Genomic DNA, 26531 nt, shown 5'->3' on the forward strand with positions numbered 1-26531 from the left:
CCTAAGGTTGCCTGGAAGAGATCGCTATTTTAGCGATAAGGCCGCCTATTGTACATGCTATCTTTGTTATATGTCTAATATAGTTTTGGTTTTGGTGTACAATAAAGCATATTTTACTTTACCTACTTACTTTACTTTAATAGGCCCTGGACTTACAACTTACCGTGTTTACCTGCTTAAATAATATATTTACCTAGTGCTATATATAGCTAAAATATGCAGACACATTTATCATCATCATGATCAACCCATCACCGGCTCACTACAGAGCGCGGGTATCCTCTCAGAGTGAGAAAGGTTTTGGCCATAGTCTACCACGCTGGCCATGTGCGGATTGGTAGACTTCACACACCTTTGAGAACATTACGGAGAACTCTCAGGCATGCAGATTTTCTCACGAGGTTTTCCTTCACAGTTAAAGCAAGTGATATTTAATTAATTAAAACGCACAAAACTCCGAAAAGTTAGAGGTGCTTGCCCGGGATCGAACCCCCAACCTCCGATTAGAAGGCGGACGTCCTAATCACCAGGCTATCACAGCTTACATACACATTAATGCTGTTGTTTAATTGTGATATTATTATATGGAATGGCTCTGGTATTTAAAAAAAACAGAGAATTTCAGATTTTTTAACTTAGCAACACCACTTTTATAAAGACACAGACAATGCCACTTATAGAAAGTATAAGAATTTAGTACTTATTTTTTTAGTCTACGTATTCTATGACTTGAGGTCTACTTACTTTGAGACAGCCGTGACACTTCACAAGATGGCGGCGTTAGTTTCGATTTTAGCTACGCGCCAAAAAATCCTTCGCCAAGTTCGCACCACAAGTGTCAACTTATGATAGCTAATAAATATCTAGTAAAATGCAAAAAAAAAAAATATTTAGTAAAATGCAAACCACATGCAAACAATTCACCTTTTTTTTTCTGGTCGGTGCACTTCACAGCTTTTAGCCTAGTGGTTAGGACGTCCGCCTTCTAATCGGAGTTCAAGGATTCCATCCCGGGCACGTACCTCTAACTTTTCGAAGTTATGTGCGTTTTAAGTAATTCAATTTCGCTTGCCTTAACGGTGAAGAAAACATCATGATAAAACCTGCATACCTGCGAGTTCTCCATAATGTTCTCAAAGGTGTGTGAAGTCTACCAATCCACACATGGCCAGCGTGGTAGACTATGGTCATAACCATTTTCACTCTGAGAGAATACCCATGGTCTTTAGAGAGCCGGCGATAGGTTGATCATGAAACAATCTTCATGTTTCTTTTATGTAAGTACTAGATGATGCCCGCGACTTCGTCCACGTGGATTTAGGATTTTAAAAATCCCGTGGGAACTCTGATATTCCGGGATAAAAATTAGCCTATGTTCTTCCCCGGGATGCAAGCTATCTCTGTACTAAATTTCATAAAAATCGGTTTAACGGATGGGCCGTGAAAAGCTAGCAGACAGACACACTTTCGCATTTATAATAATAGTATGGATATAATATGAAAGATTATTTTATGCCCAATCCAACCATATTAGGTTGCCTTATAAGAAAAGCCTAAGCAGAAAAATTTACATCTTCAGGTAGCCTGACCGGATGAAAAAACCACACGTATATCGACAGCCTAACTCTAAACAACTCTATATCTATCCGATATGAGGCTGGGTGATCAAAAATATTTGGTTCCATTTTGTCGTGGGTAAAAATAAAACTATAAATGAGTTGAAAATCTTTTATTAATTGATGTATCCTTATCCTAATAATACTAATTATTAGCTGTGGAAGTTTGAATGTATTTTATAATGATTTTATATCTATTTACCTTGCCATGACTTAACATACTTAAATAGGTTTAGTTTAGGAAACTTTTCATTAAAGAAATTCAAATCGGTCTCGCGGGGTTTAAAAACCTGTATCCAGGACGCATATAGTAAAAATACGAGTACCTACCTACATAACGGGTATATTAATCCATACTAATATTATAAATGCGAAAGTGTGTCTGTCTGTCTGCTAGCTTTTCACGGCCCAACAGTTCAACCAATTTTGATGAAATTCAGCAAAGAGTAAGCTTATATTCCGGGGAAGGACAGAGGCCACTTTTTATCCGGGAAAATCAAAGAGTTCCCACGGGATTTTCGAAACCCTAAATCCACGCGAACGAAGTCGCGGGCGTCATCTAGTTTTCTATATTCTCACGCTTCGGCCGCCACGGAGGTTGCCTGTATGTGTGACAGCACCAGTGTACTAACTTAGTAGCTTTTATCTCTTAAATATTATAATACAGTCTAAAATTAAAATGCCCAAATAAAATTTTATAATGTGGCCAATTCTGTTGTACACAATCTGTAAACTAAATTGATAGGCCTAATTCTATTTCTATCCTTTTCCGCAGGGAGCAATATACGAGTCTTTTAGTTTGAAAAGAAGGATCGAGATCAGTCTATCCGTAATCCATCTATCTATATTATTCATATAAAAGTCATTCGTCTGCGTGGACTATTTTTCTGGAGAGTTTCAAGCCCATATTTCACCTCCTTAGGGGTTGAATTTTCAAAAATCCTTTCTTAGCGGATGCCTGCGTCATAATAGCTACTGCATGCCAAACTTCAGTTCGATCCGTCCAGTAGTTTGAGCTGTGCGTTGATATAGGTCAGTCAGTCAGTCAGTCACCTTTTCCTTTTATATATTTAGAAAAGACGACTGACTGACGGACTGATCTATCAACGCACAGCTCAAATCACTGCACGGATCGGGCCGAAATTTGGCATACGGATAGCTATTACGACGCGACGTAGACATCCGCTAATAAGGATTTTTGAAAATTCAACCCCTAACCGCGGTTATGCACTCATCCGATCCGAGTCCGTGAAAATACGTTCCTTTTTGTTTTGTATGGTAGCTTATGACATATGTCGTAGCTGTTATTTTTTATATCCGTATTTTCACGGATTCGGATAGGATGAGTGCGCGATCGCTGTAAGGGAGAAAAAATACGGGTTGGAGTGTAGTCCACAAGCACGAAATCGCGGTCTTAAGAGCTAGTCTGTCGATAAGTTACTATATACAATATCGCTAGATATTGTTAAATGTCAAAAATATCACACAATTTTTGATAAATAAATAACAACGTTGCTAAGTGACCTATATTAATTTCGGTCATCAGATTGTTCATTATTTAGGTTTAGTTTAGTGATTGTGCACACCAGAATTAGGCAGTGGTCCGACCGCCGGCCGGCGAGAAAACAACTAACTATCGGCGATTTTCTCTCTCAAGAAACGCACAATAAATGTACCTACATTCCGTGTAAACGAAAGAGATGCATATATCAAAAGTTGCTCTCTGACTGTTCACACTGCCGGCGACGACTCGCTTTATTAGTTTCGTCGCTGAGCGACGAGCTGTCAAAAATAAACTCGCTCAGCGATATTCGTTCAGCGATGCTCGCTCGCTTGAACACGGGTAACGCGCACGCAGGTTTGCACAGGACTGCGAATGGCGCGAGTAATCGCTCGTCGCACTTGCATACTCGCTTATAGCCCGGCGACAAAACTATCGAAACTACACACTCGCTTCCCGCTGATCGCCAACTCGTTTAAGTTTCTAGTTCTACTCGTTTCTCGTTCATCGTCGGCGGTCGGACCACTGCCATTGTCACATGATATTACTAGTTATACCTACTTACTTATTGTAAATGCAAGTGTTTGTTTTTTGGTTTTTTCTCCAATCACGTCGTATCGGATCGACGTTATTTTTTGCATAGATATAGTAAGAGTGATATAGTATTTTTTTTTAAATTTTAAGATACCTAAATCCAACGACGAATACGCGAGCACCCGTTACTTATGTTATATAATATATTTTATCTAAATAAATATTAAAAAAACAAGTTGGTATTTGAAGAAATGCTATCTGGCTCCGTCCATATCTTCTAAAATATAAACTGTATCGGTTTCTTGCCCATATTTTACTATAGATGTATAACCTGAAATCAATGCAACATATTCGTAATTGGTATAAAAATAAAATAAAAAAACATGTTTCTAAAGTTTAAATCAATACTAAGTAATATTATAATCTAAAGTTTGAAAAAACATTCGAAATTCAATTCGAAAACATAGATTCGTTCGTGATTGGCCTGTAACTCAAAATTATGCCCACTGAGTTTTTTGTAACAGAGAGAGCCATATACTAACTTCTCTCCGTGGATACCCGATACAGTGTAGTCAAATACTAAATAATCAAATATTTAGTGTGACGATGTGATATACATATTTGTAACAAACATTTAGCGTACGCATCCTGTAGGTATGCGTTGCGTTCATACGCATCAAAGGACCCCTACCTTAAAGATGGCAATACGTGTATGCCACACACTGCACAGCAAATAGCCGAAAACTAAAAATACGGGGTGTAACCAGAACGCTAGCAAAAACTTAGCGTTTTCAACTCATTTGCAAAATAGTATAAACTAAATAAAAGGTTGGAATGTACTTGCTTCATTATACCTGAAAATTAAATTTAGCAACACACACTGTCGAATAACCCTGTTTCGCGAAATGTTATTAATAATATTATGGGGAACTTATGTACAATATGTTGACAGCTTTTACACCTATAGTCTGCGACAGGTTGAGACGCAATTGGGGTATGAGGCGGGGAGACACTCCGCACTTCCGCACGTCACCCGCGCTCTCCCGCACGAGGCTAGCGCGGGGGCTGTGCGGGCGTGCGGGTGTTCCCTCCCCGATTGTCAACTCGACCTGTCACGTACTTATACATTGTCGAGGGTAGGTACTATGGTATATGTTAAAGTTCGTATGATCTTGATAATATGTTGTCTAGCATCGAAATACTAAGTATCTTGTTATAAATAACCTCTTTTTTGGGTTCCGTACCTCCAAAAAGAAAAAGAAACCCTTGTAGGATCACTTTGTTGTCTTTCTGTCGTGTCTGTCAAGTAAACCTAGAGTCGTGAAATTTGGCAGGTAGGCAGGTCTTATTGCACAAGTAAATTAAGGAAACAATTCGAAACCGTGAATTTATGGTTACATCACACAAAAAAATTTAAATGTGTTCAGGAAAATATTTATTTACTAAATCACTAATAAATGGCGATACGGAACCCTTCATGAGCGAGACCGACTCGCACTTGTTTTTTTGTAAAATCAATAGCAGAAAATTACGAATAATATCATGTCTTTCTCTTAAATCAAAATTTAGAGTAAGTGAATATTCAAAAATTTTGTAGCCATCAGAATCAGTACCAATACTATTTTAGACACGTACCACTTATGTATAACTAAGCCTTAGAACATAGGGTTAGGTTTCATAACAAAATTTGAACCTATTAAACCTAAGAACGGAAACAGGTGAAGAAATTAAACACATTTTGCCTTGTAAATGACCAATGAAATATATTTCATAATACATATTATAAGACTAAAAGTAACGTTAAATAATACTGGTTATAAGGAACTTGTAAGGAATAACTTCAGTGGAATACACAAACTACCTAATCCGTAAAAAAAACATAAGTAGATAGGAACATTCAAATATAATTTTAAATTATAATTATTATAATTATAATTATAAGTATTATCTAATAAATATACGATTTCAATAATTATCACTTACTAACTTAATAATATTTTGATCTGATTTGTTCGAATTGTTAATAATAAATTACGTCATAAGTAAGTACAGATAAGGTAATGTGGATTTTTTATTAAGTACTTATAAAAAGACAACCTAAGTACAAGAAAATACAGCGTTTAAAAATTAAAATGCAAATTAGAACCGTTTTCAGTCCTAATGGCATAAAACTGATAGTTATTTATTAGGTTTTAGTCGTAGCTTGAAATAAATGTGAGAGTTACACTTTCCAATACAGTGGTAGCTGATACTCCGAGTTTACATAATAGGGTAGTTTCTATCCCGAACAAAATTATTCGGGATACGGGATCTAATTTTTTATGATTTTACCCCATAATTTGAACCGATTTTCACAATTTTTTTTCTTAATAAAAGCAAGTTTAGTTAAGTTTCGATGAACAGTTTAGAAAATAGAGGACGGCGGGGTGATTAGGTAAAACATCGCAGTAGCGACGGCAACGCGACAGCAGTAGCAATCCGACAGTTCATTTGCTGTCTCTCTCTAGCCGGACGTTCGACAGCTATGATCGCGAGATTTAAGGTACGGACAGACGTGCTCATTACTAGCACGAAAGCATGCTTTTATTGAGCAAGTGCTCATTAGTAGCACAGCACGTGTGTCATGTAATGAGCATGCTTATTTCGAGCATGCTCAAAAATCAACCGACGTTTGATTTTCGAGCATGCTACCTGAGGCGCGGGTAGAAGGGGGCGTGCTCCGAGCGCGTCTGAACAGGGTTTGCTTATTAGCATGTACTCAGTACAACATACAACATATAACTCTACAGTTTATTTAATGAGCATGCTAACATTAAGCTAGCATAAAAGCACGCTTTTTTTGAGCACGTCTGTCCGTACCTTTACGCTTGTTACGAGATACGTTATCACCCTGCGGAACTCCTCAACGGGTAACAGCAAATAGATCGCGATCAGTATAATAGATTAGTAAAAAGTAGACTCTCAACCATAATACATAGCATATAGCATACAACACATTACCTACATTCTAATAGGTATAACACAATGTTCATACCCATACTTTGTCTATGGAATATATAGCTCGCCGTGCGAAGCCGGGGCAGGTCAACCAGGTTTAGTAGCAGTGGCGTGCACAGGATTTCAAGCCAGGGTATGCATTTAGGTATGAACTTGTTTTACGGCAGGTTATAATGAAAAAGTAAGCATTGATTTCTTACAATGAGGGTAAGCAGTGCGTTTATGCTTCTATGAGCTGCACGCCACTGTTTAGTAGGTATAAACTGCGTATATTATAACAATCTAAGTACATCTAGTAGTATTATAAATGCGAAAGTGTGTCTGTCTTTACCCTTTCACAGTTAAACTGCTGAACTAATCTTGGCCAAAAGCACACCATCCTGGATGATTTTTTTAATTGATTTTACCCCACAACTCTATCAAATATGAACAGATTTATTAGGGTTCCGTACCTCAAAAGGAAAAACAGAACCCTTATAGGATCACTTTGTTGTCTATCTGTCTGTCAAGAAACCTACAGGGTACTTCCCGTTGACCTAGAATCATAAAATTTGGCAGGTACTTACGTCTTATAGCAGACATTCGGGGAAAAATCTGAAAACCGTGAATTTGCGGTTACCTCACACAAAGTGTGTCTGTCTTTACCCTTTCACAGTTAAACTGCTGAACTAATCTTGGCCAAAGGCACACCATCCTGGATGGAAAAATATATTTTATATCCCCAAAAATCAAAAAGTTCCTATCTATTCAAAAATCAAAGTGTTCCCACCTATTCTATATATTTTTAAAAAAACCTCAATCTACGCGGACAAAGTCGTGAGCGTCACTGCATGTAAAAATTTCATTCTTGGTACTATTATGCAAGTCAAATATATAACTTCAGTAAAAAACTTCATGCTAAGTAAATTCCAAACTTTTACCTAAAATATACTAGCAAGTATAAGGACAAGTAGTGGTTAGTGGTTACTTAATTTAACTAACATTATATTCAGTAAAAAATAGTATAGTGTTGAGGGATAAGTCCATAATATGTCCCATAGAAGCATTTCTCTTAGAACTTGCTTTTTTAGGGTTCTGTACCTCAAAAGGAAAAACGGAACCCTTATAGGATCACTTTGTTGTCTGTCTGTCTGTCTGTCTGTGGGTCTGTCAAGAAACCTACAGGGTACTTACCGTTGACCTAGAATCATGAAATTTGGCAGGGAGGTAGGTCTTATAGCTGACATTCCGGGAAAAATCTGAAAATCGTCGTTACATCATCCAAAAAAAAAAAATTGTGGTCATGAACTAATAATTAGTATTTTCAATTTTGAAGTAAGATGACTATATCAAGTGGGGTATCATATGAAAGGGCTTCACCTGTGCATTCTAAAACAGATTTTTATTTATTTTTATGCATCATAGTTTTTGAATTATCGTGCAAAATGTCGAAAAATACGACTGTAGTACGGAACCCTCATTGCGCGAGCCTGACTCGCACTTGGCCGGTTTTTTTGACGTCATAACAATCAATTTTAGGGTGCCGTTGGCACCCTTCAGGTACGGAACCCTAATAATGATCCTGATGACATTCCGACAAAAAAAGAAAAGTTTATTTACTTTCGTTAACAATTAAAGAAAGACAAGATCTTAATTGTTCTATGGAACAAATTAGGATAAAATTGTCTCATTTTGTCCGATGCCGTCAATTTCTATGAAACAAACCCAGTTTGAGTGCCCTAGTTTAGGTATATAACGCGTAAAATTTAACTCCTCACGCACCATTTTAACTTTTTGTGTCAAATTTCATGTCAAAAGTACGATTTTGTCCTTATTCTAAAGTTGATTCGTACTATTGACATGACAGTCACAAAGTCAAAATGGCTCGCGAGGAGTCATTTTGTACGGACTATACAGCGTGGTTCATAAATCATATAACATGACCAATAATGTATGTAGTAACTACCAAATAGCACAGTACGCGGCACAAAGTAATCATAAAAATCATAAAGTAATATACATCGACTTTCAGAGAGATTTGTAGAGCATTGTCTCTGTCGTTGACGCCGACAAAACGTCACATAGGTGTGAGTGACAGAGACAACGCTCTACAAAGCTGAATTGTCTCTCCGAATGCCATCTCGACCTGTCGTGTATTATATTTAATACCCATAAATTATGCAACTTATAATATTCGATATTATATTGCGTCACTGCTCCTGGCAGTTAAGAATATAAAATTAACACAGCCAATCAAATTTTTAAGTATTTCTTACATTTTATGTAAACTTAAATTCACTGGTATGTATGTGGCAGTCGAGATGGCAATCGGGGTATGAGGTGAGGAGGCGCCTCGCACACCCGCAGGTCACCCGCGCTATGCCGCACTGAGTTAGCGCGGGTGTGTGGGGCGTCCTCGCCCCGATTGCCATCTCGACCTGTCGCGTTGTATAAATACATAAGTTATTTCTATATAAAAAAAATCTTATAAAAAAAAAAAAAACAAAAAAAAAGCATATTTTCACACAAAGCCGCGTCACTAAACCTAACTTCCTGCTTGTTAAACTACAATCTTGAAATTTGGCACGAAGTAGTTTTGTGGGACAAAAAAAGCGAAAAATCCAAAAATCATTAATTTCAACGATAGGGTATTTGACAGGTTTTAAAAACTGTTCCACGTCAATCACTGGTGTCTAACTGGAGGAGGCTTACACCGCCACAGGCGGTCCTTACATATAAATAAAATATATACCTACACAAATAAGTAACCAGCATGTTTTTATTATAAGGAAAATATTATAAATTATTATGGCAATATATTATATATTAATATGGCATTCAATACGGATGCCATATCCTATATTTCGGATCATATATTTTACATGCTATCAAATACCCTATTACGATAATTTTACTTTGTACTGAATTTCAATATTTACTCGTACAAGTTACAACCTACTTGAAACAAAGCCTACTTATCGCTATCCCATTTCAACTGCCGAGCTAGAGCGAGAGATCGTACCCCACTGGGGGTCCAATTTCTCGCTCTAATTGGTTAGTCGGAGTGGGATAGCGGTAAATAGGTATTTGCTTCAACTAAGTATTGGAAGTGAACTCTTTATTACTTCTAGTTCACCCATCTATAGAACGCGACAGGTTGAAATGGCAATCGGAGAGGGTACGCCCCGCACACCCGCACAGCCCCCGCGCTCACCCACCGCGGCCGAGCGCGGGTGACGTGCGGGTGTGCGGGAAGGGGTATGCCAGTTTTTATCAAACCCCTTTGGTTTCTATAAGTATCGTACCAGAACGTTAAATCGCTTGGTGGCATGCTGGTAGCATGATTTTGCCGGTAGGGTGGTAACTAGCCACGGCCGAAGCCTCCCACCAGACTAGACCAGAAGATATTTAGAAATTATAAAATTCCAAATTTCCCGCCCGGCACACCCGTACATCCCCCGCGCTAACCAAGTGCGGGTGACGTGCGGGCGTCCCCCTGCCTCATACTTCGATTACCATCTCAATCTGTCGCGGACTATAAAGACACTTTACACCCGGCAAGAGTTACTCAAGCTCATGTTTACCTTGGCTCAAGTTGACATGCAGATGTCTGTTCCGGAGCGCGTATTGCGCCAGCATATGCAGGGCGCATGCGACGAACGCGCCTATGCCGAAGTATTGAAAGGTGTTCCAGCCGCCATACGCGGTGTACAGTCGCCCGCCTATAAAACTACCGAGGGATGTTCCCACGCCTTCGAACACTGCGCCCACCACACCCTGAAACAGAGATATTTATTTATACTTAAACTAGCTGACCCGGCGAACTTCATACCGCCTAACAGTAGTGTTTTTTAATACCTACTTATTCTACTATTCGGGAAAACAGGCCAGCCTTCCCGGAACCCTTCTACTAACACTTAAACTTTATGGTATGGCATTAAAGTTTAAATTGACTTATAAGTATTATTACGAATCTAAATTAGAAAAGTGTTGTTTTTAGACTTATTCAGGATTTTTTTTTAATTTTTTCTCTCCGTAAAAACCATCCTCGTACTTCAAAGAAATAATTTTAAAAAAGAATTAACGAAATCAATTCAGCTGTTCTCGAGATTTGCGCTTAGCAACACATTCAGCGATTCATTTTTATATATTATAGAGATTTTTCATAGTTTGCTTCATTGACTCATAATAGTAGGTATAGACGAGGGCTCACAAACGAATTAACATCGCTTAAGTGGCCTGGTTAGCACACATATACACATCCATGTTTTAACTCTATGGTTCAAGTGTCTTGTCAACACTACCTTTAAAATAAGGACTAAAATCGTACTTTTGACATGAAATTTGACACAAAAAGATAAAATGGCCGTGAGAAGTCAGTTTTACGCTTCATACTAAACGTGCGTTTTGACGTTTGATAAAAAGTTGCTGATGTGACTAGTAGGCATCATTTCTATTATACAATTGCGTTCCATCAATCAATCAATCAGCCTGTTTGCGTCCACTGCTAGACATGGGCCTTCCCAAGAGCACGCCACCATACACGATCCTCTGCCTTCCTCATCCGGCCACTTCCTGCTACCTTCTTAAGGTCGTCAGTCCAGCGGGTTGGAGGTCAACCCACATTGCGCTTCCCGATAGGCGGTCTCCACTCCAGAACACGACCGCCCCAGCGGCCACCTGTTCTGCGGCAGACGTGGCCTGCCCACTGCCACTTCAGCTGGCTAATTCATTGAGCTATGTCAGTCACTTTGCAGTCATCAGTTAGTATTATTTTCTTACCTGCACAGTGGTTTCTGTGCCGGGCGGCGATACTACCGTGGCATATGACGTCATAGTTGGGTAGAACATGCCAAACGTTATACCCTGAAACATTTCTATGGGCAAGATCCACCATGGATTGGTCACTATGGAGTACAGCATGAATCGCACACCGAACGCGAACAGTACTAGACTCATGGTGTTCGTGTGGCCGAACTTTCGGAGAAGATAACCTGGAATTAGAAAAAAAAATCAGTACCCTTATTATAAATGCGAAAGTGTGTTTGTTTGTTGGTTTGTCCTTCAATCACGTCGCAACGGTGCAACAGATTGACGTGATTTTTAGGGTTCCGTACCTCAAAAGGAAAAACGGAACCCTTATAGGATCACTTTGTTGTCTGTCTGTCTGTCTGTCTGTCAAGAAACCTACAGGGTACTTCCCGTTGACCTAGAATCATGAAATTTGGCAGGTAGGTGGGTCTTGTAGCAGACATTCGGGAAAAAATCTGAAAAACGTGAATTTGTGGTTACATCACACAAAAAAAATTAAATTGTGGTCATGAACTAATAATTAGTATTTTCAATTTTCGAAGTAGATAACTATATCAAGTGTGGTATCATATGAAAGGTCTTCATCTGTGCATTCTAAGACAGATTTTTATTTATTTTTATGCATCATAGTTTTTGAATTATCGTGCAAAATGTCGAAAAAATACGACTGAATTACGGAACCCTCGTTGCGCGAGCCTGACTCGCACTTGGCCGGTTTTTTTTTTGTATGGGTAATATAGATAAAGACCTGGAGAGTGACATAGGCTACTTTTTATCCCGGAAAATCAAAGATTTCCCACGGCAATTTCCCAGAAAATCTAATTCCACGCTGACGAAGTCGCGGACATCAGCTAGTAAGAAATAAATAACATACCAGAAACAAACATGAAGGGTATTTCTCCACCGAACGTCTGTATAGCGCTGACCAGCCCTTGCAGAGTCTTCACATATCCCCCTTCGCAGGACAAGCCTGATATATCTTCGATATGCCAGAACAAAAACTGCCAAATGAGCCCCGTACAGAGACCAACTGCGATCGTCCACAGCATAAAGACGAATGTAGGCAATGAAGTGAGGAGACTGCCTACATCCGCTAAGATATTTATGGACATTTTAGTTGATTCCACCTGAAAGAATTTGATAACATTTTTACGGTTCTATGCCTCAACCGACATAGCTCAACGGTTTGCGAAGCTGAAGTGGCAATGGGCAGGGCACATAATTCGTACAACCGATAGACGTTGGGGTCCCAAGGTGCTGGAATGGCGACCTCGCACAGGAAGCTAAAAAGCGTTAAAATAGCCGGCAGAAGACCACCAGACTGTAGAAGAACATCGTGGCTAAATAATTTACGCCAATGGTACGGGAAGAGTACCCGATCTATTTTCCGAGCCGCAATGTCCAAGGTGCAGATAGCCCTAATGATTGCCAACCTCCGATAGGAGACGGCATTTCAAGAAGAAAATGTCAGTACTACCACCGGTTTGGAAAGCAGCTTCTAGTGAGAAGAGCCGGCTTGCCGGAGAAGAGACTTAGCAGTTACTCTTTTCAAAGGGCAGTTATTTATAGGTACTAAACTTACTTTCAAATAACACGACACGATCACGTCTCCAGTCATGAAAACAAACATCAGTATGAAAGCCACAGTGTAGTTTTTGACGGCTCCTTCACTGATAACGTCTATCAGGACTCCAGTCAAAAGGGAAAATATACCGAAGCCGACCGAGCCCCAGAGCCTTTGTCTGCCGTAGAGCGAGATTTTCGTACCTGAAATTAAATGAAAGGAAAGGGTGAGCAACCAATTACACGAGCCTTGTGATTAGACGTCAGTCGGTTCAGGAAGTCGAGGGTTTGATCCCGGGCTCTAATGGGTTTTAGGCAATTACTATATCACTTTCTGTAAGGGTTAACGATCGTAATGGACTAAGAGCCAGAGTCCTGTGTCCGTGGGTACCAATAAAAATGGGTAACAATAAACAATGTAACAAGAAACTGACGTTCGGTTTACTAGACTAGAATGATCAATAACTATGTATAAGGTCCGCAAATTGCTATTGCGCTGGAAGCATCTCATTTACATCGAAATGACGTCATTTTGACGTCAGCCGAAATAAAAATCTAGTCAGTTCGAAACTTCACTCTAGTGCTGACGTCACTAAAATGGCGGCCACTCGCATTAGCAATTTGCGGAACTTATAGTTTGGATTATGGTGGCTTTAACAAGTAATAAAGTCTATTTTTCTTAGCATCATAAACCCCTACCGACACTCTTAAAGTTTAAAAAATGTCTGGCATGGGGTTGCCAAGACAGTAAGTGTCTGGCAATGCATGACGTGATTTCTAGTACTGTTCCGAAGAAAATATCAAAAAATTGGATCCCATCTTCATACTTTGGATTCATCTTCATACTTTAACGTAAGATTTTTCACACCTTTATTATCTGCTAGCTCCCACAGCCACCATCCAAAATTCATAGTCGCTGATCGTTTCTCCCTATGTTGCGGACAACACACAGAAAGTTTCAGCTGTTATTAAATAACGAAGTTCCGGCACGCGCTGGCTCTCTCTCTCTATTATCTCTTACCCAAAAGATTGAAGCATATAGCATCAGCAAACGTCACGACAACTGCTTGACCGACCCAACTGATGATCATGAGTAGGAAAAACAACCAGAACTGTTTGGTGTACTGCGTCTCTTCTTCCTTGCGACTCTCCAACGCCGATTTGAACAGTTCGTTCACCTAGAAATAATTTATGTCTGTTAAATGTAACTGGCTTATATGCTTGCGACTTAGTCAGCGTGGACTACACAAATTTCAGACCCCTATTTCACTCTCTTAGGGGTTGAATTTTCAAAAATCCTTTCTTAGCGGATGCCTGCGTCATAATAGCTATCTGCATGCCAAATTTCAAAACCATCCGTCCAGTAGTTTGAGCTGTGTTGATAGATCAGTCAGTTAGTCAATCCTTTTATATATTTAGATATCAACTGGCTTATGCTCGCGACGTTGTTCGCGTGGACTACATAAATTTCAAACCCCCATTTAACCCACTTAGGGGTGGAATTTCGAAAAATCCATTTTTAGTAGATATCCTACTCTCTACAAAGAACACACCTTCTAAATTTCATGTTTCTAGGACCAGCGGTTTAGGCTGCGCGTGACGTGCGATCTCAACCTGTCACTGACATTATAACGGAAATATACATTTTGTGAAAATTTCAACTCTCTACCTATTACGGTTCACAAAATACAGCCCGCTGACAGACAGACGGACGGATGGAGCGCGTAGAGTTAGTAACAGGTTTCCGTTGGAAAGTACATACCATTTCACTATTACAGCTAATGTTGCAAGTCGAATGAAACAACTCTGCGTTCATTTGATACGTAGCTTTCGACTCGCAAAACGGGTAATGTATGGAACCTGTAAATATCAATTCAAGGTTATTATAGTCGACGCATTTCAAACTGAGTCGTCGAGTTATCTGTCTGCTTCGTTAAGATTATACACCAAAGAGTAATTATAATAACGTCTCTGTTTGATCACATTGGCCCTCTGAACACGATTCCGCTCCGTCCACTCATCCGATCCGAGTCCATGAAAATACGTTCCTTTATATTTTGTATGGGACCTTATGACATAATTACTCACTAAAGATGGGCGTTATTGGCTATTTCTGGCAACGGTTAATCAACAGTTATTTAGTTTCAATACCAATATTGATAACCGTTGCCGAATATCGGTATCAGAGTTGTGTTTCAACTAATTTAATATGCGCAACGCGCAGCGGTTTCCGTAGTAGTAACTAAGCTAGCTGCCGTATCAATACCGTCTGTATAGCTAGCGCGCGCATATTCACTAAAATAAAACCAATTTTACTTTCATGAATATCGTAAAGTAATCACAACCTTAAGTTCATAGCAGCAAAGTTTAATTATAATGATCATTGACATAGGTCAAACTATAGTGGACGCCTGCACGAATAGTTTGCCACAATCCAGTTAACCAAAAACATTTCACGAAGATTGATAAAAAAAAGAGGACCTTATCTCTATTACTCTAAGGCTAACTGTATCAAGATTGATAGATCAAAGTGTAATGGACAAGTACTTGTACAGTTAAGCCTTAGCGTAATAGAGATAAGGTCGGCTTTGGTTTATCAAGTTCTTAGTTACTAAGCCGGTAGCCAATAACCGCTCCTTCTCAACTTTCAGTGAAAGAAAGGAAGAGAAGGCATAATTATTGCGTTTCTAGTTACCAAAAAACCAAACAATGCATTGTCAGTTGCCAGTTGGCAGCGTTGCGTTGTCAGGTGGTTCGTCATAGATGTTAGCTGATAACCGTTGTTAGCTACGACAATAACGCTACGGTACGCTATAGGCACGGCAGCGGTTTTCAGTTAAGTTAAGCTATAGCGGACACATGTCTATTACTCACGGATGACGGATAGAACTCGGATGACAGAAGTGCACTACGTAATCGCCGTAAAATAATGCAAAAAAGCGTTTTTCTTACCATCCTCCGTTTGGATATGGTTAAGCTGAATATAAACACATTTATGCTCAACTATAGTGGTGGATAATAGTACGGTGCCGTCGAAAGAGAGACTGTCGGGAAAATTCTCCCCTTCTTTGGTTTTGGGGTGGCAAGTTTGAGCAGCGTCTGCATCCCAACCCTCGCAGATTTCCATTAACTGCCATGGAGTTTGAGGGTCTAGGTCGCAATTTGCCTGAAAAATAAACAGATGAAAAATATCATAAAGAGGAAAGATTTATTTGTTTGTTTTGTGATGGATAAACTCTAACCCTCTAACAAATAAACCTGAAATAGCGGTGGAATAGTTATACTCTGTTTTGTCTTTCTCTGTCATCAGTAATTTGACATTTGAAGGAAAAAGACAAAACAGAGTATAACTATTCCACCGCTATTCCAGGTTTATTTGTTAGAGGGTAAAGCTACTGAACCGATTTAAATAATTCTTTCGCTATTAGAAAGCTACTTTATCTGAAAGTAGCAAAAAATCAGCTAGGATCAAATAAAATGTAGAGTTACTCGGCGTCTCAAATCGGAGATAAGCGGGTTGGTCGGGGAAGTTGGGGCCCATGGTAGACCCGGTGACTCTAAAGGTCAACCTGCCAAGGCAAGAAAGTGAGTACCTAAGGTTAGGGGGAGGGGGGGGGGGGGGAGTGGCGTGAGTCCACGTCCGGGTGACGTTAGAAATCGGGGACTTCGTCTTCGCCGGCGAAGACGCTGTTAAGGCCGAAAGGCAGTTGCCACCCGCCGTTCACTTTGTACATACCTGACATTTGGACAAATTAGTTTCACCAGTCACATTGGCCAAATCCTGAGCATTATAATCACATAACCGGTAGTTAAGAGTTTTGTTCAAGCACGTCATATTGGCCTTTTTTGTGCCAATCAAATTGGCCAAATGTTGGTCGCTACAGTTGAGGGAACAAGGCTCATTTATATCAACGTAGCCCGAACCGATACGGCAGCTCGGTTTGTATGAAAACCCTGAGAAGAAAGAGACACCAGCATTACAGAGTCGTTATAGGTATATCGTATAACTGAGGAGGCTCCTGTGGTAGTGGAGCGGTGCGGGAGGGTGACAGTTGTCACAAGTTGACGAATCACTGAGCTCCCGCGTCACGTCATCACAACCCTTGACTTGACTGCAATCTCACCTGGTAGTAAGTGACGATGCAGTCTAAGATGGAAGCGGGCTAACCTGGAAGGGGTATCCACGCCGGGGTAGCGCTGGAGGACTTCGTCCGCGTGGAATTAGGTTTTTAAAATCCCGTGGGAACTCTTTGATTTTCCGGGATAAAAAGTAGCCTATGTCACTCTTCAGATCTTATATCTATACCCATGCTAAAAATCACGTCAATCCGTTGCACCGTTGCGACGTAATTGAAAGACAAACCAACAAACTAACAAACAAACACATTTTCATTTTCATTTTAAATCGCATTTATAATAAGGGTACTGACTTACCATCAAGCGTAACATTATGTGAAGATATATAAACGCAGGAGTCTTTTGTGGTCACATTGCTTATGTACGAAGTGTATTCTATGCTCTTAGTGTTGCTGTAACAGTATTGGGGTATGTGCCAATGCTCGCAAACTGTTTGCCACATCTTTGGTGATGTCATATCGCAGCTCATCTGGAAAGCCAAATAGAGTTGTCCACGTTGGTAACCAATGTTTCGTAACCCCAGCTACGAAATAAGATTAATACTTCGGCTTTTCATAACTGGGTATTAATCAAGAATATTTTGCTCGGATTCGTAACGGAATAAGATTTAATATTACAATGGTACTGATTCTGAGCACAATCTAATTTTAGAGTATTGCATCCTCTTCTTACTAATGTAATATGAAAAGGACAGACGCAGTTTGACAGTTTTAAATTTAATTTTTAGAAGGTAAAACCCGTGATTTTAGCACACAGTCGCGAGCCTACTGTTTTTGTAGCGTGCACTAAAATTTAGAGTCTTTAAATGTAAAGTTCATGTTCTGTCCCTTTTTAGCATTGTTAAAAAGGAAAGGATGCAGATACTCTAAATTGAGTTTAGAGAAAGACAACGGAATCGGTGCCAATAATACCTTACAAACAGCATGGGAGGTCTGACTGGCCAGCGAGGTGACTTTACACGTGTCAACGTGCTCTGCAGAGTTGTAGCAGCTCCTTAACACAGTCCCGCCGTCGCCGCAGTCCAGTTCAACTGACACTTTCGACCCACTGTCTGGTATGAAGTATATTGCGGAGAAACTTATTATAGTCACTATTTGAAAGAGAATGAATAGTGATTTTTGGATTTTGAACCTGAAAAATGAGGAAAAAAATTGTGAGTATAATCTATAGTGCTGTGTGTAAAGCTCTGATAGTCAGTGGTTAAGACATCGCCCTTTTCGGGATTCCGGGGTTCGATCCCGGGCAAGCACCTCTAACTTTTAGGAGTTATGTAACAGTGGGGCCGATTCTCTAGTACACAATCTCTAAACTAAACTAAATTAACAGGTCTAAATCTAGTGCTTTCCTTTTCCGCAAGCAACATTATGAAAGGGATAGCAATAGATTTAGACGTGATATTTTAGTTTAGTTTAGAGATTGTGTACAAAGGAATTAGCCACATTGATAGATTAAGATTTTCTTAAGATTTTCATTCTATTATGTCGGTAATTGAAACACAATCCTGCAAACCGATAGTAATTAAACCAACAAACAAACACTATCACATTTATAATAAGGGTAGTGATAGTAACCAAATGCTTTGTTTGGCATACGAACCAACTGTGGAACCAACCATTCTCCTATGTTCAAAATGTTTTTCGAGGCATATAAAATTATCTGAATAGGTATTTATTTGGTCTCAACAAAAATGCTATCAGATAATATTACGAGTATTATAAAATTCAGGGCAATAAGAGACAATATTCATTAGATAAAGATAATATTAGATAAGCTGAATTAGTGTTTATTGTTATAAACATAATTGTTAGAAAAATGAGCTATGGTAGCCTAGTGGTTAGGAGTGTTAGGACGTCCGCCTTCCAATCGGAATTCGCGGGTTCGATCCCGGGCACGCACCTCTTTTCGGAGTTACGTGCGTTTTTAAGTAATTAAAATATCACTTGCTTTAACGGTGAAGGAAAACATCGTGAGGAAACCTGCATGCTTGAGAGTTCTCTATAATGTGATCAAACGGTGTGTGAAGTCTGCCAATCCGCACATGGCCAGTGTGGTAGACTATGGCCAAAACCCTTATCTCTGAGAGGAGACCCGCGTGCTCTGTAGTGAGCCAGCAATGGGTTAATCATGATGATGATAAGTTTCAGAGTTTATCGATTACAAACAAACTTCTTCTTCTTCATAATATTAGTATGTATGGATAACAAATAGCAATTCATACCTATCGGCAATGACACCAAATAGCGGTTTGGCTACGAGACCAAATATCGGCAGTACTGTGTAAATCAAACCAACTGTGCTCGAAGAAAACCCTAGTTGTCTTGCATACGTTGATAGGTAGGGAACTAGAGGCGCGGTACCTAGGATGGAAAAGGACAAATTATATTTATTCACTTATAAATATATTTATGTTCTTAATACTATGGATTTATTTCCTATACCTCGGTTCGCTCTTCCAAAACGACGGTAATATTGACCGAGACGTGAACAATAGAATGAATGCGGGATGGATGAAATGGCGACAGGTCTCAGGTGTTCATGCGACCGCAAATGCCCCTTAAACTTAAGGGGAAAATCTATAAAACAGTCGTTAGACCTGTCACATTGTATGGTTCAGAATGTTGGGCGGTAAAGGGACGGATGAAAGGCGAGTACATGCGACTGAAATGCGAATGTTGAGATGGATGTGTGGTGTGACAAGGATGGATAAGATAAGAAATGAATATATAAGGGGTAGTTTGAAAGTAGCGCCAGTGGTAGAAAAGATGAGGGGTAATAGACTGGCATGGTATGGGCATATAATGCGGAGGGAAGTAAGCCATGTCACTAGAAAAAGTTAAGTATGCATGTGGAAGGAAAAAAGAGGAGAGGACGACCAAAGAAAAGGTGGATGGATTGTGGATAATACTTTGACGAATGACAGGAATCAGTGGAAGAAGAAGACATGTCGTGCCGACCCCACATAGCGTGGGATAAGGTAAGGAAGAAGAAGAAAACTATGGATTAATTTGTTTATTACTTTTTACATCTGAAATACACTGAGGTTGGAAAAAAACGGACCCACTGGGGTCCGATCTCTACTGTCGCTCAGGAATCTAAGTGGGATTGGGATGGGACAGTGCGGGATAGCGCGGGTCCCCACACCTCACACCCTGATGGCCATGTCGACCTGGCACGAACTATAGGTAGTTATATTTTGCTTCATGTAGTATGTATTGGAAAGCTGTGACAGCCTAGTGGTTAAGATGTCCCCTGACTATGCAAAACCATGACACAGTTAATGGGTACTGACTCAGTACCTTCACTCAACTCACCTGCATTGAATAAGAAGAAATGCCCTTTTATAGGCAGTAGCTTTTTGTTCACATTCATCTTAGAGGGCAACATTGCTCCTGTAAAACAAATATCATTATCAGTATCACACTCACACTAAATATTTGAAAAGAGCAACCGCCGAGTTTCTTGCTGGTTCTTCTCGGTAGGAAAGGCATTCCGAACCAGTGGTAGATGCATCCGATGATTTAAAAGTACTTGTGAAAGTTTACTTGAATAAAAAATATTATAAAAAATATATGACAGTGAAAGTTTGAATGTGTGTGTGTGTGTTTGTTACTCTTTCACACAAAAACTGTTGGACAGTTTTGGCTGAAATTTGGAATGGAGATTGATTTTACCCTACAGTCAACTATTTTATTTATTCTTAATAAATAAAATAGTTGACTGTATAATAGTTGTATGTAATGTGGCAGTTTTATTTTAAAACTAGCTGACGCCTGTAACTTTGTCTGCATGGATTTAGGTTTTTTAAAATCCTGTAGGAACTCTTTGAATTTCCGAGATAAATAGTAGCCTTTGTCCATCCCCAGGATGTAAGCTAACTCTGTACCAAATTTCATCCCAATCGGTTAAACTGTTGGGCTGTGAAAAGCTTGCAGACAGACTGAGACTGACACTTTTGCATTTATAATATTAGTATGGATTATAGTATGGGTATTAAAACTTAGAAACTAAGTATGAACTTAATTAATGTTATAGTAAACATTATAAACAATAGTTTTAATTTTATCATCCGTCGTCAATGGGTGTGAAACTGCTTAGGTTAGGTTAGGTTAGGTTAGGTTAGTCTTAAAATTTATTGAGTAAGTAGGTACATGAATTTTTTATCACACCCAATGTAATAAGAGTTTAATAATACAATCTTGATGCTTTCCACTCGCAATATAAGTTAATATGGCAAAACATTATTTACTACCTAACGGGCAATTGTTATTTTGTATACATTCTTACATAAATATTAGTTATACAGTTGAATAATACATAATTAAAAAGTTTATTTACTTACTTTTATTACTTCGTAAGGCCCAGTTTTATGACGAGTATTCACTTCTAATGAATGTATCTACAGTTCTTTAATCTAAGGAATGTACAAAACATTGAAGTTAATTCAGATTACGTCAATTTAGAACTGGAATTTGGAAATTTTAATAAAAAAATAAAACTTTTAGAATTATACTTTATTGCTTTATTGGCATTCCTGGTTCCTGGCAGGCAACTGACAGTTGCCCAGTTTTATACTCTTTGGCGGAGAACAAAGAGTATGTAATCACGGAGAATGATATGAAGCAGTGTTTCCACTAACAATTTTGTTTTACCCTAGTTTTTGAAAGAATATACCTAAAATAAAAATATTCAAATACCCTAATTAAGGGTGCCTAACAATTATTTCACGTTAGTTTATTCATTTCACGTTGTTAATATCATTTCACAATCCTAAATCTTTGACGCACGTGACGGGCGCGGGCCGTGCTGCGTGTGACACGCTGACGAGGCACGGATTCATAACATCGCGAACATTTTTCAACGCACCACGTGCTGGTATAAATCATAATAGTCTGTCTTCCATTAAAAAAAACAAGGAGGTGGTTCTCACTCGTTTGGTGTTTGTATGTATGTATGTACATCAATTTTTTTTAAGGGGTCTGGACTCATTTGCAAATATTTTTTAAAAAAATCTGGATCTAACTCATTAACCCTGATGATGCAGGGTTACTTCCTGCCTAAGCAGTCAAGATTCAGTAAGGATATGTACTTCTTTTTGATTAAAAATTGAAAAATAATTTAATTTATTACCGAATATATTATGTATACAAGAGTAATATAGTTCCATAATAATACTTTTTGGTGCCGGTGCCAATTAGTTTTAGCTGCGCGAATCGTCTAGACTTCATATTTTTATGAGACTCCACAATGGCACCTCATTGGCACCGACCCCAAAAAATACTATTATGGAACTATATTAACTCTTGTATGCATAATATATTCGGTAATAAATTAAATTATTTTTCAATTTTTAGTGTTTGTGTATCGAAGTCGGTTTTTATTTTTTTTGTAAAACAATTTTATTTCACAATTTTTAGTGGCCTTATGGAATTATGCTATGACTGGTTAAAATCTACTGTTTACTAAGCTATTACACTGATCGCGAGCAATTTACTCTTATCCGTTGAGGAGTTCCAGTATCTATCTTCGAAGATATTCATCAGATCTTCACCAAATTTAAATGGGACCAACTTTGAAGTATACCCTTTCAAATAAAAAAAGAATTTTCAAAATCGGTCCAGGCGTCTTCGAGTAATACGGTTACATACATTAAAAAAAAAAGATTCCGACGAATTGAGAACCTCCTCCTTTTTTGAAGTCGGTTATAAAGTGACTTATTGTTGTCACAGTATTGCAGTAACAAATTTTGTATAGGTCACCAAACGCAAGCCAATCTTACGATGAAGAAAATATTATTTAGTATTTAATGTTTTCACAAAACAATATATTTTATACATTCAAGTGAGGAAAACAAAAAGTTCCAATCTGGTAACATTAAAAGTAAATGTCAAAGTGACAATGTCTTGACTTGCGGATGTGCGGGGCGCTTGGATGGACTATCTCTATGGCGGGGCGTCCCCCCGCCTCCTACGCGATTGCCATCTCGACATAGGCATATCTCGATTCTCGATATAGACATAATACTTAGTACTAAGTACTTATACTAATACTTAGTACTAAGTACTTATACTAATACTTAGTACTTATACATAATACTAAGTATACCTACATACTCGCGCGGTAGGTACCTACCTACTTTTGTACGTTGACGGATGCACGATACGTTGTATATTAAAAACTTTTCTGCAAGTTTAAAATACAATCATCGTCATCGTCATCATGATCAATCCATCGCCGACTCACTACTGAGCACCTAAGAGAAGAGTTTGGTCATAGCTCACCACGCTGTTCAATTGCGGATTGGCAGATTTCATCCACCTTTGAGAGCATTATCGACAACTGTCACGCATGCAGGTTCGCTCACGATGTTTTCCTTCACCGTCAAAGCAAGTGATATAAGTATAGATATGTAATAAATGGTAATAATATACAAAACTTTCAACTCAATCACATTAAGGTTAATATTGAAAAAAACAATTTTTTGGTCAAAATATAACCCGCAGTAAAAATGATTGCAACCGATTCTGTTACTGATTCTGAACAAACTACTTTCAGGATTTGCTAAATACTAAAACTGACGTTATTATACCTAGAAAGTATTTATTGAGAACTAGATAATGCCCGCGACTTCCTACGCGTGGATTTAAGTTTTTTTTAGGTAATACCGTGGGAACTCTTTGATTTTCCGGGATAAAAAGTAGCCTATGTCACTCTCCAGATCTTAAACTATACATCTACTCATACAAAAAATCACGTCGCTCGATCCGTTTTTCCTTTGCGACGTGATTGAAGGACAAACCAACAAACAAACAAACACACTTTCACATTTATAATAGGGGTAGTGACTAGATGATGCCCGCGACTTCCTGCGCGTGGATTCAAGTTTTTTTAAAAACCCGTGGGAACTCTTTAATTTTCTGGGATAAAAAGTAGGATATATGTCCTTCCCCGGGATGTAAGTAACTCTGTACCAAATTTCATTAATTTCGGTTGAACTGTTGGACCGTGAAAACCTAGCAGACAGGCAGACAGACACACTTTCGCATTTAAAATAGGTATTAGTAGTGATGTAGGTATGTACCTAAATAAAATAATTTTGTTGGTAACTATTTTACTACAGCAGGTACATATTAAGCTGCAGCTGTATATCACTAATACATCGGAGTCGCTCGGCCAGAATTGCAGCCGATGCCCTTTTAATGATGGCCGAGGCGCTAGCCAGCGAGGCCGAAGCGACGCGAGGTGATCCAGCCGCAAATGCTGCAAAGTGTAACCAATCGGCCACACGGGACGCAGGCAGGGGTGAACTGCGCGGCCATCACGGCGTCCTTGGCAGCCCAATTGGCGGCACGTGCTGCCTCTGCGACACTGGCCATCCAGGTGGTGGCAGCGGCCTCTTGCATCGACTCTTCGGACTCATCTGCTCTGCCCCAGCGGCACATGAGTCCGAGGCAGTATCGGCCTAAATGTTAAGTAAGTACTTAAAAAATTTAGTCTTGGATCGTCCCAAGTAGAAATTCATTATACCTAACCATAGAAAGACATCTCGACAGGTCATCTTTTCATTTTTCTTTAAATATTGTTAATGTTTTGCGCATTTTTTCATGTTTTGGGGTTTATATATACACCTCGGGACCCATTCCAACCACTGTACGCGAGGCTTTCTCAAGCCAGTCAGTGGTCCGGTCCTATTTTGCCACTAGAGCATTAGGATGCCGCAGTTTAGTCCCCGCAAATTGCTATTGCGCTGGAACCATGTCTCATTAACATCCAAGTGACGTTCATTTTGACGTTATCCGAAATAAAAATATACCATCAGCTCGAAACTTCAGTCTAGTGCTGACGTCACTAAAGTGGCAGCCACGCGCATTAGCACTTTGCGAGACTTATAACAAGATGTTCAGGTGCACTTCCCCTATTCGCAAACTTATCTTTATGTTGCGCCACACGGGTGCGCCAACGGGACTCTGTTACTAAGACTCTGCTGTCCATCCGTTCGTCCGTCCGTCCGTCCGTCTGTCAGCGGGAGATATCTCGAGATCCGTAATAGATGGAGTTGAAATTTTAGTATGTGTATTTCTATAACAACAAATACTTCATCATCATCATCATGATCAACCCATCGCCGGCTCACTACAGAGCACGAGTCTCCACTCAGAGTGAGAAGGGTTTTGGCCATAGTCTACCACGCTGGCCATATGAGGATTGGTATAGACTTCACACACCTTGGAGAACTCTCAGGCATGCAGGTTTCCTCACGACGTTTTCCTTCACCGTTAAAGCAAGTTACCTGTATTTAATTACTTAAAACGCACATACTTCCTACCTAACTCCGAAAAGTTAGAGGTGCGTGCCCGGGATCGAACTCCGACCTCCGATTAGAAGGCAGACGTCCTAACCACTAGGCTAGTACCTACAGCTTCCAACAAATACTTAGGTAGGTACTTACTTCTAATTGGACCTACTTATGCGACATGGAATCAACCCACACGATGATAGTTTTGAGAAAAAGCCGTTTAAGTGAAAATTTTGTGTACGTTTGATATGTTTGTTATTTTGAATAAAGTTTATTCACAATATTGTAGGAAATAGTTTATACTATCTATACAAATATAATATTGATGAAAAATATTAACAGTTTTAATAATAATATAAAAAAGAAGTCATGGTTCCTTGTAGAAAATTACCTGTGTGTGGGTTGGTTCCTTGTTACATTGCCATAATTTTATAGTAAAAATTAAAAAAAACGCATAGTATCTATTAATTATTATTGTTGAAATGAAATAAAAATCATGAATGAGTTGTCATTTGTGCCCGTGACTACGTCCGCGTGGACTGCACTAATCTCAAACCCCTATTTTAAATTTCAAAAACCATTCTTAGCGGATGTCATAATAGCTGTCTACATGCCAAATTTCAGCTGATCCGTCCAGTGGTTTGAGTTGTGTGGTGATAGATCAATCAGTCAGTCAGCTTTTCTTTTAATAATAATACAGACTTCTCACAAAGTTAGGCTAATACAGGTAGGATGGCTAAAATGGTTAGATTGCACGTATATTCTTCTGCTCCGTCGTAATATTCATGGCAGAGTGGCTGTGGTCATCACGAAGTGACGTTTTCACGAAGTGATGTTTTACGCCTCAAGAGCATTCGCCACTTGTCGCCTTCTGGCTGATAGTCTGGTACATTCGTGCACGAGACCACCCACAGCGGACTTAATCTGGTCGGACCATCGCTTAAGTGACCTTCCTCGCCCTCTGATACCTTCCACCTTGCCATGCACTACAAGACGCTCAATGGAGTCACTCTAATGCCGGGAGACATGTCCGAAGAACATGCGACTTTGCACTAGCGCCAAAAGACGTTGTTTAATGCCCAGTTCTTGGAGTATAGAG

General features: G+C 39.3%; 1 protein-coding gene across 1 annotated transcript; it reads right to left on the reverse strand.

Annotated features, from left to right (window-relative positions):
• Positions 1-1731: 1731 nt before the first annotated feature.
• Positions 1732-21668, reverse strand: Sugb (Sugar baby). The gene is made up of 14 exons (XM_034983357.2): positions 21479-21668; positions 20451-20528; positions 19358-19496; positions 18051-18270; positions 17437-17608; positions 16739-16956; positions 15955-16168; positions 14765-14862; positions 14024-14180; positions 13022-13206; positions 12314-12566; positions 11410-11621; positions 10212-10404; positions 1732-3982 (listed from the first exon to the last, which is right to left on the reverse strand). The coding sequence occupies exons 2-14, from the start codon at positions 20521-20523 to the stop codon at positions 3906-3908; spliced, it is 2211 nt and encodes a 736-aa protein (XP_034839248.1). The 5' UTR covers positions 20524-20528; positions 21479-21668; the 3' UTR covers positions 1732-3905.
• Positions 21669-26531: the final 4863 nt, after the last annotated feature.

This window comes from Maniola hyperantus, chromosome Z, assembly GCF_902806685.2.
Source record: "Maniola hyperantus chromosome Z, iAphHyp1.2, whole genome shotgun sequence".
Classification (NCBI taxonomy): Eukaryota; Metazoa; Arthropoda; class Insecta; order Lepidoptera; family Nymphalidae; genus Maniola; species Maniola hyperantus.